Raw genomic sequence first — 14,812 nt, forward strand, 5'->3', positions numbered from 1 at the left:
CTCTCAGGTGTTGCAGTACAGCCTGGTTAGAAGGCGTAGAGATATACAACGCCTGGTATTCAGGGAACAGAAAGAGGAGGAAGATATAGAGAGACGAGAAAGTGAGCAATGAAGAAAAAGAAAAAGGGAAAAAGAGGAAAAAGAAAACAAAACAAATGAAACAACAAACAAACAAGAACGGCCCCCAAAGAAACAGTAAAAAACCAACGTAAAAAGAAATGTCCTCAGGGATCCCTCTGCACATCTGTGGAAGCCGAAGGGGAGTCTCCCGGCCACGCAACTCAGCCTGGCCAGAAAGGGCTCCCGACTCAAGAAAAGGAAAAGAAAACAAACAAACAATTCAAAACAAACAAACAAAGAAAAGCCCCGGGATCCCACCATCCCAGCAGCCCAAACCGGGAAGCAGCTCCACACTCAAATGGAGCTCTGCAGTCCCTCAGGAAGAAGCAAAGATGGCGCATGGAGCCAGGTACTTGAGCGAAGGGAGGGGGAGGTGGTGAGAGGCAAGTAAGACAACAAAAGAAGCAGAAGGAAAAAAAAAAGCAACACTAGCAGCCAACAAATGGCACTCAGAGAGCCAGCTAGTGCGGGCTGGTGTTTCTGGACAAGAGACTGTGTCCGTGGGAAACAGAGAGGGCCAAGTGTGGGTGAAGAAGGGTAGAGAGTGGGAAAGCATATATCACAAATTACCGGAGCTCTCCAGCCCCTCAGGAAGAAGCAAAGATGGTGCACGGAACGAGGTACTCGGGGGAAAGGAGGGGGAGGTGGGGAGAAGCAAGGAAGAAATAAAAAGAAACAGAACAAAATTAACACCAGCAGCCAACAAATGGCACTCAGAGAGCCACCCGTTTGGGTGTGTGGAATCCAAGCAGCCACTGTTTCCCGGACAAGAGACTGGGCCGCAGGAAGCAGAGGAGGTCGAGTCAGGGTGAAGAAGGGTTGGGGGTGGGAAAGCGTATATTGCCAATTACCGGTTGTTTCGTTTCCCGCTGGAAGCTCCGTGAGGCTGCTTTCTTGTACCCCCCGTTTGCTGGTCTCCGATAGGAGTCCAAGATGGTGGATCCGCGCTGCGCTAGCTGGTAGGGGACCTCTGCATGAATCTCTCCTCGCTCTCTGTTCTCTGTCAGTTTTCTCACTCCATTTGGTGCTTGGCTGAGTTCTTTATCTCTTCATTTGATGTTCTGGGGTTTCAGGATTGTTGTATTCTCCGTTCGGCTTAGTTTTTCGGATCTTTGCTGTGGAGGGATGGCGTGGTGCCTCTGCCCAGAGTGCCATTCTGCCAGAACTGAGAACATTTTCTTAATAAACTTTGTTATGTCAATTGACCTAGATGTCCCCTGAAAGCATGGTCCCCAGACCCCCGCCCCGGCTACTCTGTCCCTCGAAGTGTTTGGTTATGTTCAGGAAACTTCTTAGCTGTTGCTTTGGTCTGGTTGTGCTGACTTCCCCTGTATTGTGTGTTGTCCTTTCCTTCACCTAAGATGATTCTTGTCCACTATCTAGTTAGTGAATTCCCCCTCCCACCCTCCCCACCCTCGTAACCATGAAAGAATGTTTTCTTCTGTGTTTAAACCTGTTCTTGAGTTCTTATAATAGTGGTCTCATATAATATTTGTCCTTTTGCAACTGACTAATTTCAGTCAGCATAACGCCCTCCAGATTCATCCATGTTGTGAGATGTTTCACGGATTCATCATGGTTCTTTATCGTTGTGTAGTATTCCATTGTGTGTATGTACCATAATTTGTTTATTCATTCGTCTGTTGATGGGCATCTAGGTTGTTTCCACTTTTTGGCTATTGTGAACAGTGCTGCAATGAACATGGGTGTGCATATACCTATTAGTGTGAGGGCTCTTATTTCTGTAGGATATATTACAAGGAGTGGGATTGCTGGATCGTATAGTATTTCTATTTCTAGCTTTTTAAGGAAGTGTCAAATTGTTTTCCAAAGTGTTGTACCATTTTACATTCCCACCAACAGTATATAAGTGTTCCAACCTCTCTACAACCTCTCCAACATTTATTATTTTGTGTTTTTTGGGTTAGTGCCAGCCTTGTGGTGAGATGGTATCTCATTGTAGTTTTGATTTGCATTTCTCTAATGGCTAATGATGGTGAGCATTTCCTCATGTATCTGTTAGCCACCTGAATGTCTTCTTTGGTGAAGTGTCTGTTTATATCCTTTGCCCATTTTTTAACTGTGTTATTTGGCTTTTTGTTGTTGAGGTGTTGCAGTATCTTGTAGATTTTAGAGATTAGACCCTTATCGGATGTGTTGTAGCCAATTTTTTTTCCCCAATCTGTAGGCTGTCTTTTTACTCTTTGGGTGAAGTCTTTTGATGAGCGTGTTTGATTTTTAGGAGCTCCGAGTTATCTAGTTTCTCTTCTGGTATTTGTGCATTGTTAGTTATGGTTTGTATTCTGTTTATGCCATGTATTAGGGCTCCTAGTGTTGTCTCTATTTTTTCTTCCGTGATCTTTACTGTTTTAGATTTTATATTTAGGTTTTTGATCCCTTTTGAGTTACTTTTTGTGCATGGTGTGAGGTATGGGACTTGTTTCATTTTTTTGCAGATGGATATCCAGTTATGCCAGCAGTATTTGTTTAAGAAACTGTCTTTTCCCCCTTTAACAGACTTTGGGCCTTTGTCAAATATCAGCTGTTCATAGGTGGATGAATTTATGTCTGGGTTTTCAATTCTGTTCCAGTGGTCTCTGTATCTGTTTTGACTACCGTGGTGGTATAATAGCTTCTAAAATCAGGTAGTGTGAGGCCTCCCACCTTGTTGTTCTTCTTCAGTAATCCTTATTTGGGGCCTCTATCAGCTTGTTTTTGACTTTTTTTTCATGTTAGAGGCTTGTTTTAAATGCCCAGTGGTCCTCTATTACCTATGTACGCTACTTTAGAGCGAGGCAGTTGGAAATTCTGAATGAGGCTCATCAACTGGTGGGCCTCACTGTAGTAGGACTGGTCAGGGCTATCCCATGTTTATTGAGGGAGCCCTAAACATCTACCTTTGCAGGTCTTTTTTTCTCCTAGGTTTGTCAGTTTTGTAGGTGGTGAATATGAAGCTTAAAAAAGCATTTGGGAGCCAACAGGCGAAAGGGATTAAAGAGGAGAAATCTTATCTTTCAGAATGCAGATATTTGCTTATGCCCTATGCTTTACGTAAGGTGGCTACCCAGATCCTCAACTACGCCCAGAGCCTCAGATCATCCTAATCCATTAGAACCACGAAGTTAAATAAATGTCATAAAGCTTTAGATAAAAGGGCAAGAACTTCTTGCTCCAGAGTTGCTGGATTACAAGAAAACAAAAAAAGTTCCTTCTCGTTTTCCACCCCTTCAAAAAAAAAAGCAAAAAGCAGTGCAAAAAGTGGGAAATTTGCCCAATTTAAGCCCCCTTTCCCCTTCCACTTCACCATGAGTTTTTCTCTGTGATAATGCCTCAGAACTCATTCAGGGTCCAAGTTTGTTTTAAAATAACCCCATGAGATGACAGACGGATCTCCTGGAATTCTGCAGCTTGTGCTTGAGTCCACAGATGGGAAATTGCTGTCAGTTAAAGGGTGGTGCTATTACCACAGCCCAATTTTTGAAAACTTTTAGAAAAATAAAATCATCTGAGTTAATTAGCATTCACCACAGGCACTAGTCTTGTGTTGCAGTATTCTAACAACTCAGATAATAAGAAAATAAGAAAACACAGTATTGCAGCTTCTAACTTTTAAACCAATGCTTTACCTCTTCAAAATGTAGATTTTAAAGGAAGAATTTTACCTGTTACAAGTATATGCTCTTATATGGCTGAACTCTAGCCTTAAATCATCATCAAATATGAATTATATTCTAAAATAAACTAAATACTAAGGGTCCCTTAAAATTAGAGTAATTTCATTTTACCTCTCCAATCTGCTTAATCCACAAATCTCTTCCAAGAAACTCCTGATGTAAGACTACGGGAGCTGAGTTTAGATTAAACGCCATGGAGTCACTTATCTTTTCTTTAATAAAAGGCTGGAGGTCGGAATTTATCTAGAAGGGGCAGTCAAAAGAGTTAAATCAGTGTAATGCATATACACTAATATGTGTTAGTCATCTTCAGAAAGCACTAGTTAATGCAGTGAAAATTGAACCTTAAGAAATGCAGTTTTTATACCTTAATAAGCAAAAGAACATTTCAGATGATTAATAATAACCTTTAACATTCTTTAAAATGACTTTTCCCAACACATTCCTTTTTTATTTGGCGATAGCTTTAATTCTATTTTTTAAGTTGAAAGTAAGGACTTAGATAAGGATTTAATAAATATAATTGTCTAATAAATTAAAATTTAAAAAATATGCAAAAACTTCATCTAGAGATTGTGTGTGTGTGTGTGTATCTCCTCTTATGAGTTAAGTAACATTTGAGAACCATATATTTAATGAGACTTTAAAATTACACATATAGAGAGGTAATAACACAGTACTTAATTTTGGGATATTTTATATTTCATTATGCCCATTCAAAAGAACCAGTTATTAGAATTAAAGCTTTCAATTTTATTCAGTATATTAATAAATTTCATTAACTTTCCACAATTTTGTTTTACATAAGTAACCATAAGGAACCTGTAACAAAAATGCAAATATTCTTCCCTTCTGTGAGCAGCAACATTACATATTATTTGATAATTTGCAAGAGTTTTCTCAAGAATCCTTTTGGTGGTAAGAAAAGACAAACATCAGAAACATGATTTAAGTAAGCTGTAGCTTTCTATCAAAATTATACAGTACTCACCAATCATACTGTTTATATTAAATAACAATCACCGTCGATGACTGAAAATTTTTAAGCACACAATAAACATTTTTTGAGATGTAAAAGCAGCTTGTTAAAGGGCAAAAGGTTTCTTGTGTATCATTTTAGCTATTTAAGTACTGGAAAAAGAGAAGGAGTATGCAAATACCTTATGACTCATGGCCATGTGTTTCCCATACTGAAATGCCATATCCTGAACCTCAGCATTATGTTTTGCTAATTCCATTGCAGCTTGGCAGCTCTTTGCTAGTAAGGCACCATGGGAGAGAAAAGTCTGTTCCTTCCAAATTGATATGCCAATATCATCCGTGATATGATTTTCCTAAAAACGCAATAAAAGCCAAGATAAAAGGGTTTTAGAGTAATATGTTTCTGTTTTTGAAGAGTAAAAAAGTTAAGAAATGAACTATTCAAAACACTCAGCTATTGCGATAAGACAGAACTAAAAGAGGCTGAGCTTCAGCTTCACCTAGAGAGAACTAGGAGGGAGGAGATTGCTTTTTTAGGGTAATGAAAACAAAACACTGAAGCAAATTTTAATTTTTGAGCTAGCGAGCCTTTATTAAAATGTATTCTAAAGAATATGGTAAAAAGTAAAAACTTGGACCTCCAAACTAACGTCCTTCGATATTCACATTAGTTCTTGAATATTGGTATTCCAAAACACAAAAAGGCTATAAGCTTTAACTTATGTGAAAATGTTAAGGGAATAATGAAGGAACTGGATTCTCTTATAATCAATTAAATAGAAATAAGTACTATAAAAATCAGAGAGGAGGTAACCCATTATAATGGAATGATTAGATTACATTATTTATCAAGGTTTATTCCTATATGAAGAAATAAGGTGATAAAGGAGGATATAATTGTAGTTTATCTGATTTCATTTTTTTAATTATGGAAATCATTGCAGAATCTGTATGTATACACACACCTGCCTCTAGACTAGTGCAGTCCAATAGAAATACAACGTAAGCCACATATGCAATTACAAATTTTCTAGTCATACTAAAAAAGTAAAAACAGGCTAAATTAATCTTAAGAATTTATTTTAGTTATCTCCTTATATCCAAAGTATTATCATTTCAACATATAATCAATATAAAGATTACTGTGTATTTATTTTACACTTGCAGCACATCATTAGCCACATTTCAAGTGTTCAGTAGCCACAAGGAGCTAGTGGCTACCTTATTGGTCAGCACTGCTTTAGACAGTGGGCTCTCTGAGGACAAGAATGATGAAGCAAACATATAAAACAATGTTCATTTTATGGTGTTTCTTTGAAACCTCAAATTAGCTAGAACTCATCCAGAAGGATAAATTAATCCCAAAACACATTACTTCCTATCCCCGTAGGATAATTCTCCTTCCACCATTATATTGAGGACAATATAAAAAATAATAAGAAAACAGGGACCATTAAAAGGTCAGCTCAGGTTTACCCCCATCTCTTCCATCATGCTGAGGGGAATCTTTAGTCCCTAGTAAGATCAAATTCTCAATTTAATTTCATTAAGCCTTTGGACAAAAGAAAGTTCCACTTAGAGCAAAGTTGCAAATATGCAACATAGCATTGCCTAATCATCAAAAGGAGTCCCTGGGTGGTGCAAATAGTTAACGTTGCAAACAGGAAAGTTGGAGATTCGAGTTCACCCGAGGTGCCTTGGAAGAAAGGCCTGGTAATTTACTTTTTAAAAAATCAGTCATTGAAAACCCTATGGAACACAGTTTTAACTCTCTGACGCATATGGAATCGGAAATTACCCGACAACTTTTTCTTTTTTTCAAAACAGCTAAATGAGAGAAACAAGTTGCATGAACTTAAGAAAAACTACAAAGCATTAGGCATAAATAAGAACATATTTAATTTAAAAACTTGAGAATGCATTTAAAAATAATGTGAAAGATTAATGTATCATATTAATAAGTCCTAGATGAAAACCATATAATCTCTCCACATATACTAAAGAGACATTTGACAAAATTCAACACCTATCCCTGATAGGAAAAAAATAAAAGGCCTGAAGAAAATAGAAATAGATGTGTATTTTTTTGACATGATAAGTGTGTGTTTGTGTGCATATGTGCATTTGTGTTTGTGTGTGTATGCCCAAAAGCCAGCAAATACTTTATGGGGGAAACACATGAGCCTTTCCCACTAAAGTCAGGACTAAGACAGAGAGGCCCACAATACCACTGTTACTTACCAATGTAATGAAAATCACGAGAAAGATAGAAATATAAAAATTAGAAAGAAGGCGTTTATCACTATTTGATGACAATATAACCATATACCTGGAAAAAACAAGAAACTCGACTAAAAAAAACAAAAACTTCTGCAAACAAGAAGATAACCAGTAAGTTAGCAGTGTGTAAAATTAATATAATTTATAATTAACATAATAAATGTATTATTAATCCATAGCTTTCATACATAAAAACAAATCAGAAAATATTATAATTAGGGTCTTTTCTTTGATTATATCTATAAAAAGAAAGATTAAAAAGCTTGGAATAAACTTAGAAATGTGCAAAACTGATATGAAGACAATGTTAAAACACTACTGAAGGAGACATGAGTAAACTTGAATTAATATAAAGACAAATCATGTTCAAAGATAGCAAGACCCAACCTCATACAGCTACTCCAATAAAACTAACAATGCCTTTCCCCCAAACCAGGCAAGCTGATTGTAAAGTTCTTGTGGAAAAAATAAACAATAGCTAGGAACACTGTGAGAAAGAGGAGTAGCATATGTGTCGGGGGGTGGTGTTGGGGTGGGGGGGGCGGAGAGGCAAAAGAGGGAGGGAATGATGTCTAGCCCTACCAGATATTATAACATACAATAAAGTCTCAGTAATTAAAACAACATGTATTTTTCAGACAGACAATGTAACAAAATAGAGAGCACAAAAAAGCAATCAAACTATATACAGAACTTTAGTATATTTTAGGGAAAAGCTGGACTTTCCAGAAAATGGAGTTGGCACTGAACAGCCATCTGGAAAACGTCTGATCTGCATTTTACACTATTTACCAGAATAAACTCCAAATGGCAAAAATAAAAGCAAAACAAACTAACCACCACAAAAACATAAGCAATGTTAGAAGACAAAGGACAATGAAGTAAAGTATTTTCATGTCACACCCAAATGGCTAATCTCCCTTTGGTAGACTAAATAATGGCTTGCAAAGATATCCACGTCCTAATCCAGGAAGCTGTGAACGTAACATTACCTGGCAAAAGGAATTTTGCACATGTGATTAAGTTAAGGATCTTCAGATGGAGCCCATCTCATGTTAACTTAATAACATCTACAAAGACCCTATTTCCAAATAAGGTCATATTCACAGGTACTCAAGTTTGGACTTGAGAATATCTTTCTAGAGGATACAATTCAACCCATAACACCACACAAAGGGATACTCTTCAGCAATAAAAAGGAAGGAACTACTGACACATGCTATGCCATGGATAAACCTCAAAAACATGCTAAATGAAAGAAGTCACTTTCCCTGGATAAACTTACCCTGGTAACACAAGAGACCACAAATTCTATGATTCCGTCTATATGAAAGGTAGATTAGCGGTTGCCTGGGGTTTGGGATAGGAACTGTAAATGGGCATGACAGACCTTATTGGATGTGTGTGTGCTTGTGTGAAAATGTTCTAAAACTGATTTATGATGATGGTTGTACACTTGGTAAATTTACTAAAAATCATTGAATTGTACACTTGAAAGGGGTAAACTTTATGATATGTAAAATATACCTCAATAAAGTCATTAAAAGAGAAAAAAGCTAGTGAGTATAACATTTTACACTTCTTGGTCTCAAATGCATTAACATTAAAAAAAAATTATATGACCCTGAATTAACTTTTTGTGGTTTGTGTAACATCCTCATTCTTCATACAACAAATATTTATGGGTCAGGTTCTTTCCTAAGCAATATAGACATGAATACCGGTACAGGCATAGGCACAGATATAGGTATAGGCATAGATATAGGTGGATACATAGCCTGTCCTCAAGAAGCACACAATCCAGGGACAGTGTGTATGTATATCTACATATAGATATAAATAATTGATAAATCAATATAGTTCTATTTCAGAATAATAATTGCAAGATCTTCAATTATCAAAGATTCTGTTTCATTCATTATAGTCTCCTTAATGTGATAAAGACATTTTATTATTCATCATCTCTACATTTTAAATTATGTAAGTAATACATGATCACTAAAAAAATTAGAAAGTTCAGATAACCAAGAAACAATTAATTTATAGTCCCCTGAAATCTACCACAATAAGTTAATCAGACCACAAGTTAATACTTCCGTTCCTAAATTAATAAAAAATTTTATTCCCTTAACATTAAGGTATTATCTATTGTGAACTTGTTTACAAACGAAAGAAAATTACCCCATTCCTTTCCATCAGCTTGCCATGTATATATTAAGAAAGCATTCTGTATTACAAAGAAAAGTTAATGTACAATTGTGAAATGCCAAGAAACTGATATGATAACTACAACTAAATTCAATACCTTTAGACATCAGAAAGATGTTTACCTGTGATTTATTGACTACGTAAAGACATTTAACTGTGTGGATCATAACAAATTATGGATAACATGGCGAAGAATGAGAATTCCAGAACACTTATTGTGCTCATGTGGAACCTGTATGTAGACCAAGAGACAGTCATTTGAACAGAACAAGGGGATACTGAGTGGTTTAAAATCAGAAAAGACATATGTCAGGGTTGCATCCTTTTGCCATACTTACTCAATCTGTATGCTAAGCAAATAATGTGAGAAGCTGGGCTATATGAAGAAGAACGTGGCATCAGGATTGGAGGAAGACTCATTTACAACGTGCAATATGTAGATGACACAACTTTGCTTGCTGAAAGTGAAGAGGCCTTGAAGCACTTACTGATAAAGATCAAAGATTACAGCCTTCAGTACGGATTGCACCTCAACATAAAGAAAACAAAAATCCTCACAACTGGACCAATAAGCAAGATTATGGTAAACGGAGAAAAGACTGAAGTTGTCAAGGATTTCATTTTACTTGGATCCACAATCAACGCTTACGGAAGCAGCAGTCAAGAAATCAAACGACATATTACATCGGGCAAACCTGCTGCAAAAGACCTCTTTAAAAGTGTTAAAAAGCAAAGATGTCACTTTGAGGACTAAGGTGCACCTGACCCAAGCCATGGTGTTTTCAATCACCTCATATGCATGGGGAAGCTGGACAATGAATATGGAAGACCAAAGAATTGATGCCTTTGAATTATGTGTTGGCAAAAAATATCGAATATACCATGGACTGCCAGAAGAACCAACAAATCTGTCTTGGAAGAAGTACAGCCAGAATGCTCCTTAGAAGGGAGGATGGTGAGATTTCATCTCACTTACTCTGGACATGTTGTCAGGAGGGACCAATCCCTGGAGAAGGACATCATGCTTGGTAAAGCAGAGGATCAGTGAAAAAGAGGAAGACCCTCAACGAGATGGATTGACACGGCTGCAAGAATGGACTCAAGCATAGCAATGACTGTGAGGATGACGAAGGACTAGGCAACATTTTGTTCTGTTACACATAAGTTTGTTATGAGCTAGAACCAGCTTGAGGACACCTAACAACAACAACAGATGTAAGATATACAGAGTTGGTGGAAGTGAAGGTAGTCGGAGTAAATGTAGTCAAAGATTTAGATACACTTTCTAGCATCAATTTACACATGTACAGTTTTTACTGAAGACTTATTATGCAAGCTATGGAGAATACATTCAGTGAATATTTACTTTAATGAGATTTCCTTTTTACAGAAAGGTAATATATACCAAAGGAATCCTGGTGGTGCAGTGGTTAAAGCACTCTGCTGCGAACTGAAAGGTCGGCAGTTCGAACTCACCAGCCACTCCTTGGGAGAAAGATGTGTAAATAACTGTCAGATGGAAGTATAGTAATTTAAAAAATATGGGTCTCTCTATTCACTGTCACATGACCTCCCCTTGCTCCCTACCCGCATAAGGTTTGTTCAAATAACACACAGGAAACTGAAGATTGCAAGATGATGCTTCCCGGAGATGGTGGCACCGGTGGTTTTACTCAGATATAATAAGCTGTTCTGTGACTGAGTTGTCTGGGGCATGTGTACTTTGAGTTGCTTTTCTAATTAAGGTGATACATTTTGTAAGTATCTGGCTCTGTGGTTAAGAGCTTGGCTGCTGACTAAAAGGTTAGCAGTTTGAATCTACCAGCCATTCCTTGGAAACCCTATGGGGCAGTTCTACTCTGTCCTATAGGGTTGCTATGAGTCAGAATCGACTCGATGGCAACGGGTTTGGTTTTCTGGTTTGAATTCACATGAGAAGGAGCCCTGGTGGTGCAGTGGTTAAGCACTCAGCTGCTAACCAAAAGCTCAGCAGTTCAAACCCGTAAGCCGTTCTGCGGGAGAAAGGTGTGGCAGTTTGCTTAGTAAAGATTCCAAAACAAACAAACAAAAAAAAACCAAACCTGCTGTAGAGTCGCTTCTGACTCACAGTGATCCCACAGGGTTTTCAAGGCTGTAAATCTCTATGCAAGCTTTACAGAGATTTTTTGTTTGTTTGTTCTGGAATCTTTACGGAAGCAGGCTACCACATCTTTCTCTCACGGAGCTGCTGGTGGTTTCGAACTACAGCAGGACTTTAACCACTGAGCCACCAAGGCTCCATCTGTAAGGATTACAGCTTGGAAATCCTAAGGGGGTAGTTCTACCCTGTTGTATAGGCTATGAGTTGGAATCCACGTGGCAATGAGTTTGGTTTTTTTTTGTTGTTGTTATTCACATGAGACCAAAGTGCATTTACAGAGTGGCTGTTCAGGAGTAAATGTCTGGTCCAGGGACGCAGAACAAATGCAATCTAACAGGCCTGTGCAGATTTCAAAGCCCCAACCTTTTAACTATGGAGATAAAAGTACTTTAAAGAAAGTATGCAAATGTTTCTTGCTTTCATGCTTCCTGCTTCAGATTCATATTCTGAGTCACCATCTTTATAAATTCAACATAAATTTGGGATGGATGAGAGATCACATTTCTCTAATGCCGCATTTCACCATTTTAAATGTTTGCTTTAAATTGCCCTATTCCAACTATTTTAAGAAGCTAAACAAGATAGTCAAAACAGTTTACCAGACTTATATAAAAGGAAACAAACAAACAAAAAACACCACATGGTCAAGTACAGGACATTTTCAATTTAAAAAAAAACAACAACCCGTTGCCATCTAGTCAACTCCGACTCATAGCGACCCTAAATAAAGACCCTCTAAATTTAGGGATCAGAAGGAAACAAGGAGGAGACAGAATCTAGTATTGCCTGGGGGCTAACTATATGCTGAAACTTTCACATTCACTGTTATATCAGTCCTCAAAAAAAAATCTTAACTATTATTATTCCCACTTAACAGATAAGGAGGCTTGAAGAAGGTATTTGACCAAGAACACACAGAAGTAAGGGGCAAAGATGAGTTTTAGATGTATAGCCCTTGGATTCCATTTACTTAACACATTATAAAAATAAATGCAATATTTGATATCTTTTATAGTTTAAACTTTAAGATAAAAGTAGATTAAATAAGAGTGAATGACGTTGCACCTGTGTACCAAAAATCATTTTAAATCTGTAAATTAAGATTTTTAATAATATCCATTAAAAAGATTCAACAGTCTAGAGCATATAAGTAACAAGATTAGAAACAGTAGATTTTGTAAGCATATTTTCAAGAATTCTAAGGGAGGGGGAAAAAAACAATAATATTTTAATGTCATCTAATAAAATGAAATCATTTGCTTTGATTTACAATTCAATCACATGGGAGATAGTACAGTACATTCTGGAGGCTTTACATCTATGGAAATCGGAAAAAAAACTAAGATTCAATAAATGTATACACATAAAGGCTGTTTTAAAAAAATTCTGCTACACCATAGTTAAAACTTTACTTATACATTAGAGAGAAGGGTTGCGAGGGAATTTAAAAATCTAGGAATTTTTTGGTCTAAGACCTGTCAACGCCTTCCTGACCTCCAAATACTAGTCAGTTCTTGCTAAGATGTATGAGAACGACTATTCTGAAGGGGGGTCAGCACGAATCCTTCAGTAGATGGCATGCCTCAGATGGCGAAGCCCTGAACAGCTAGAGGGCAGCAGATAGTCTTAGGATGGGTTGCACAGTATGGGCAGGAGGGAATAGTGAGTACTTCTTTGAGATGAACAAACTGGACCACACTAAAGAGAAACTTGGCTATGTATACATATGCCAGTGTATGGCACACCATGTAAAGTGGATATAGTTCAACTAATTTTTGTGTGCTTACTATATGCCAGGCACTGTGGATTTGAGAATTAGGCATCACTCCTTGATCTTAAGGAGAATTTCAGCAGGGGAGACGCACAGTAAATAATTATAAAGCAATTTGATATGGGAAAAGAGAGCTATGCTTACAGTACAGAGAGTGACTATTCTATCAAGGAAGGGTTAAAGAAAGCGCAGTAGAACTACTATGCAGTAGAAAGCGTAGTAGTCAGGTTCCAAATGAAAAACTGGAATTAGCCAGGAAGATAAAGGAGGACTTTGGGGCATCAATATTAGTTCCATACTATTGAAGCATAAAGTGGGATAGGTAGATGGAGAAATGCAACACTACCCAGGTGTATAAGAGGTCTTGTGCGTAACAGGCTTAGAGGTTTGGACCTTATTATTTAGGTGCTAGGACATTGTTTTCAGTAGGAGAATGACAAGCAGTTTAGATAGTTTGTTCTAGAGGCAGTCTGGACTGGAGAGGCAACAACTGGAAGATCTTGAAGGGTCAAGTGCTGTATTCCAGGTGAGTAGAGATGAGGTCCCTGATGGTGCAACGGTTAAGAGGTAGCCTGCTAAACGAAAGGTTGGAAGTTCAAACCTATCTAGCCATTCTGCAGGATAAAGACCTAGTGATCTGCTCCAATAAAGATTATAGCCTAGAAAACCCTATGGGGCAGTTCTACTCTGTCACATGGGGTCGCTATGATTCGATGGCACACAATAATAACAACAACAGAGACGAGGTAAGGAGGTGGCTAGTGGAAACTGAAAGGCAAGAATGTTATGAGTTGCTTAAAAAGTGAAGCAAGATAGCTCCTTATTATGGACAAAGAGAGTTACCCAGAATCCATTTCCCCTTCTCTTCTTAGTAACAAAAACCTAATTTTGTTCAGGTATTCATTACTCTTGCCAATTATTCATTTAGGAATGGGCATGTGGTCTAATTCTAGCCCATGAAACATGAGGGAAGTCTACCAAAGAGCACCTACAAAGGAGGTCCAGGAAGAGGTGGCACCTGTTTCCTCTGGATGAAACTGTCTTGATGAGATACACCTAGGACTTTTGTAGCCAAATTGCTACCAGCCTGATAATAAATCTAATAACAAGGAAGTAGAGCAGAGAGAAAGACAGAACCCTGGTATCACTGAGTTGTCACGTTAACCATTACTGATGCCTGACTACCTCTGCACATTCAGTTACAGTAAAACATATTTCCTTATTTTTATGCCTACTTAACTGGATTTTCCAGTATTATAGAAAGCATTCCAACAAATTCACTTTTTTTTTTTTTTTTCACTCCAAAATACTTTATTATACATCTCTTACATAACCACAATAGAGTGTCATGCCTAGTGAATTAATAGTTCCCTAATATCATCCAAAAGGTGGGTGGCTCAACTCCACCAGTCACTCCTTGGAAACCCTATGGGGCTGTTCTACTCTGTCCTATAGGTTTGCTGTGAGTCAGAATCGACTAGATGGCAATGGATTTGGGTTTTTTTGGGGAGAGGTGGGCTTTTTTTTTTTTAATTGTACTTTAGATGAAGGTTTACAGAAGAAATAGTTTCTCATTAAACAGTTAGTACACATATTATTTTATGACAATGGTTAACAACCCCACGAAATGTCAACACT

At 37.5% G+C, this 14,812-nt stretch overlaps 1 protein-coding gene across 1 annotated transcript in view; it reads right to left on the reverse strand.

Annotated features, from left to right (window-relative positions):
* PDSS2 (decaprenyl diphosphate synthase subunit 2) overlaps window positions 1-14,812 on the reverse strand; it is a 283,596-nt gene that overhangs the window by 59,525 nt on the left and 209,259 nt on the right. The window contains exons 5-6 of the mRNA XM_004372438.2: window positions 4,955-5,128; window positions 3,906-4,037 (exon numbers count right to left, since the gene is read on the reverse strand). Of these exons, the coding sequence (XP_004372495.1) occupies window positions 3,906-4,037; window positions 4,955-5,128 (306 nt within the window). The remainder of the gene's footprint in view (window positions 1-3,905; window positions 4,038-4,954; window positions 5,129-14,812) is intronic.

The sequence above is a fragment of the Trichechus manatus genome, unplaced genomic scaffold, assembly GCF_000243295.1.
Source record: "Trichechus manatus latirostris isolate Lorelei unplaced genomic scaffold, TriManLat1.0 scaffold00017, whole genome shotgun sequence".
In the NCBI taxonomy this organism is placed as follows: Eukaryota; Metazoa; Chordata; class Mammalia; order Sirenia; family Trichechidae; genus Trichechus; species Trichechus manatus.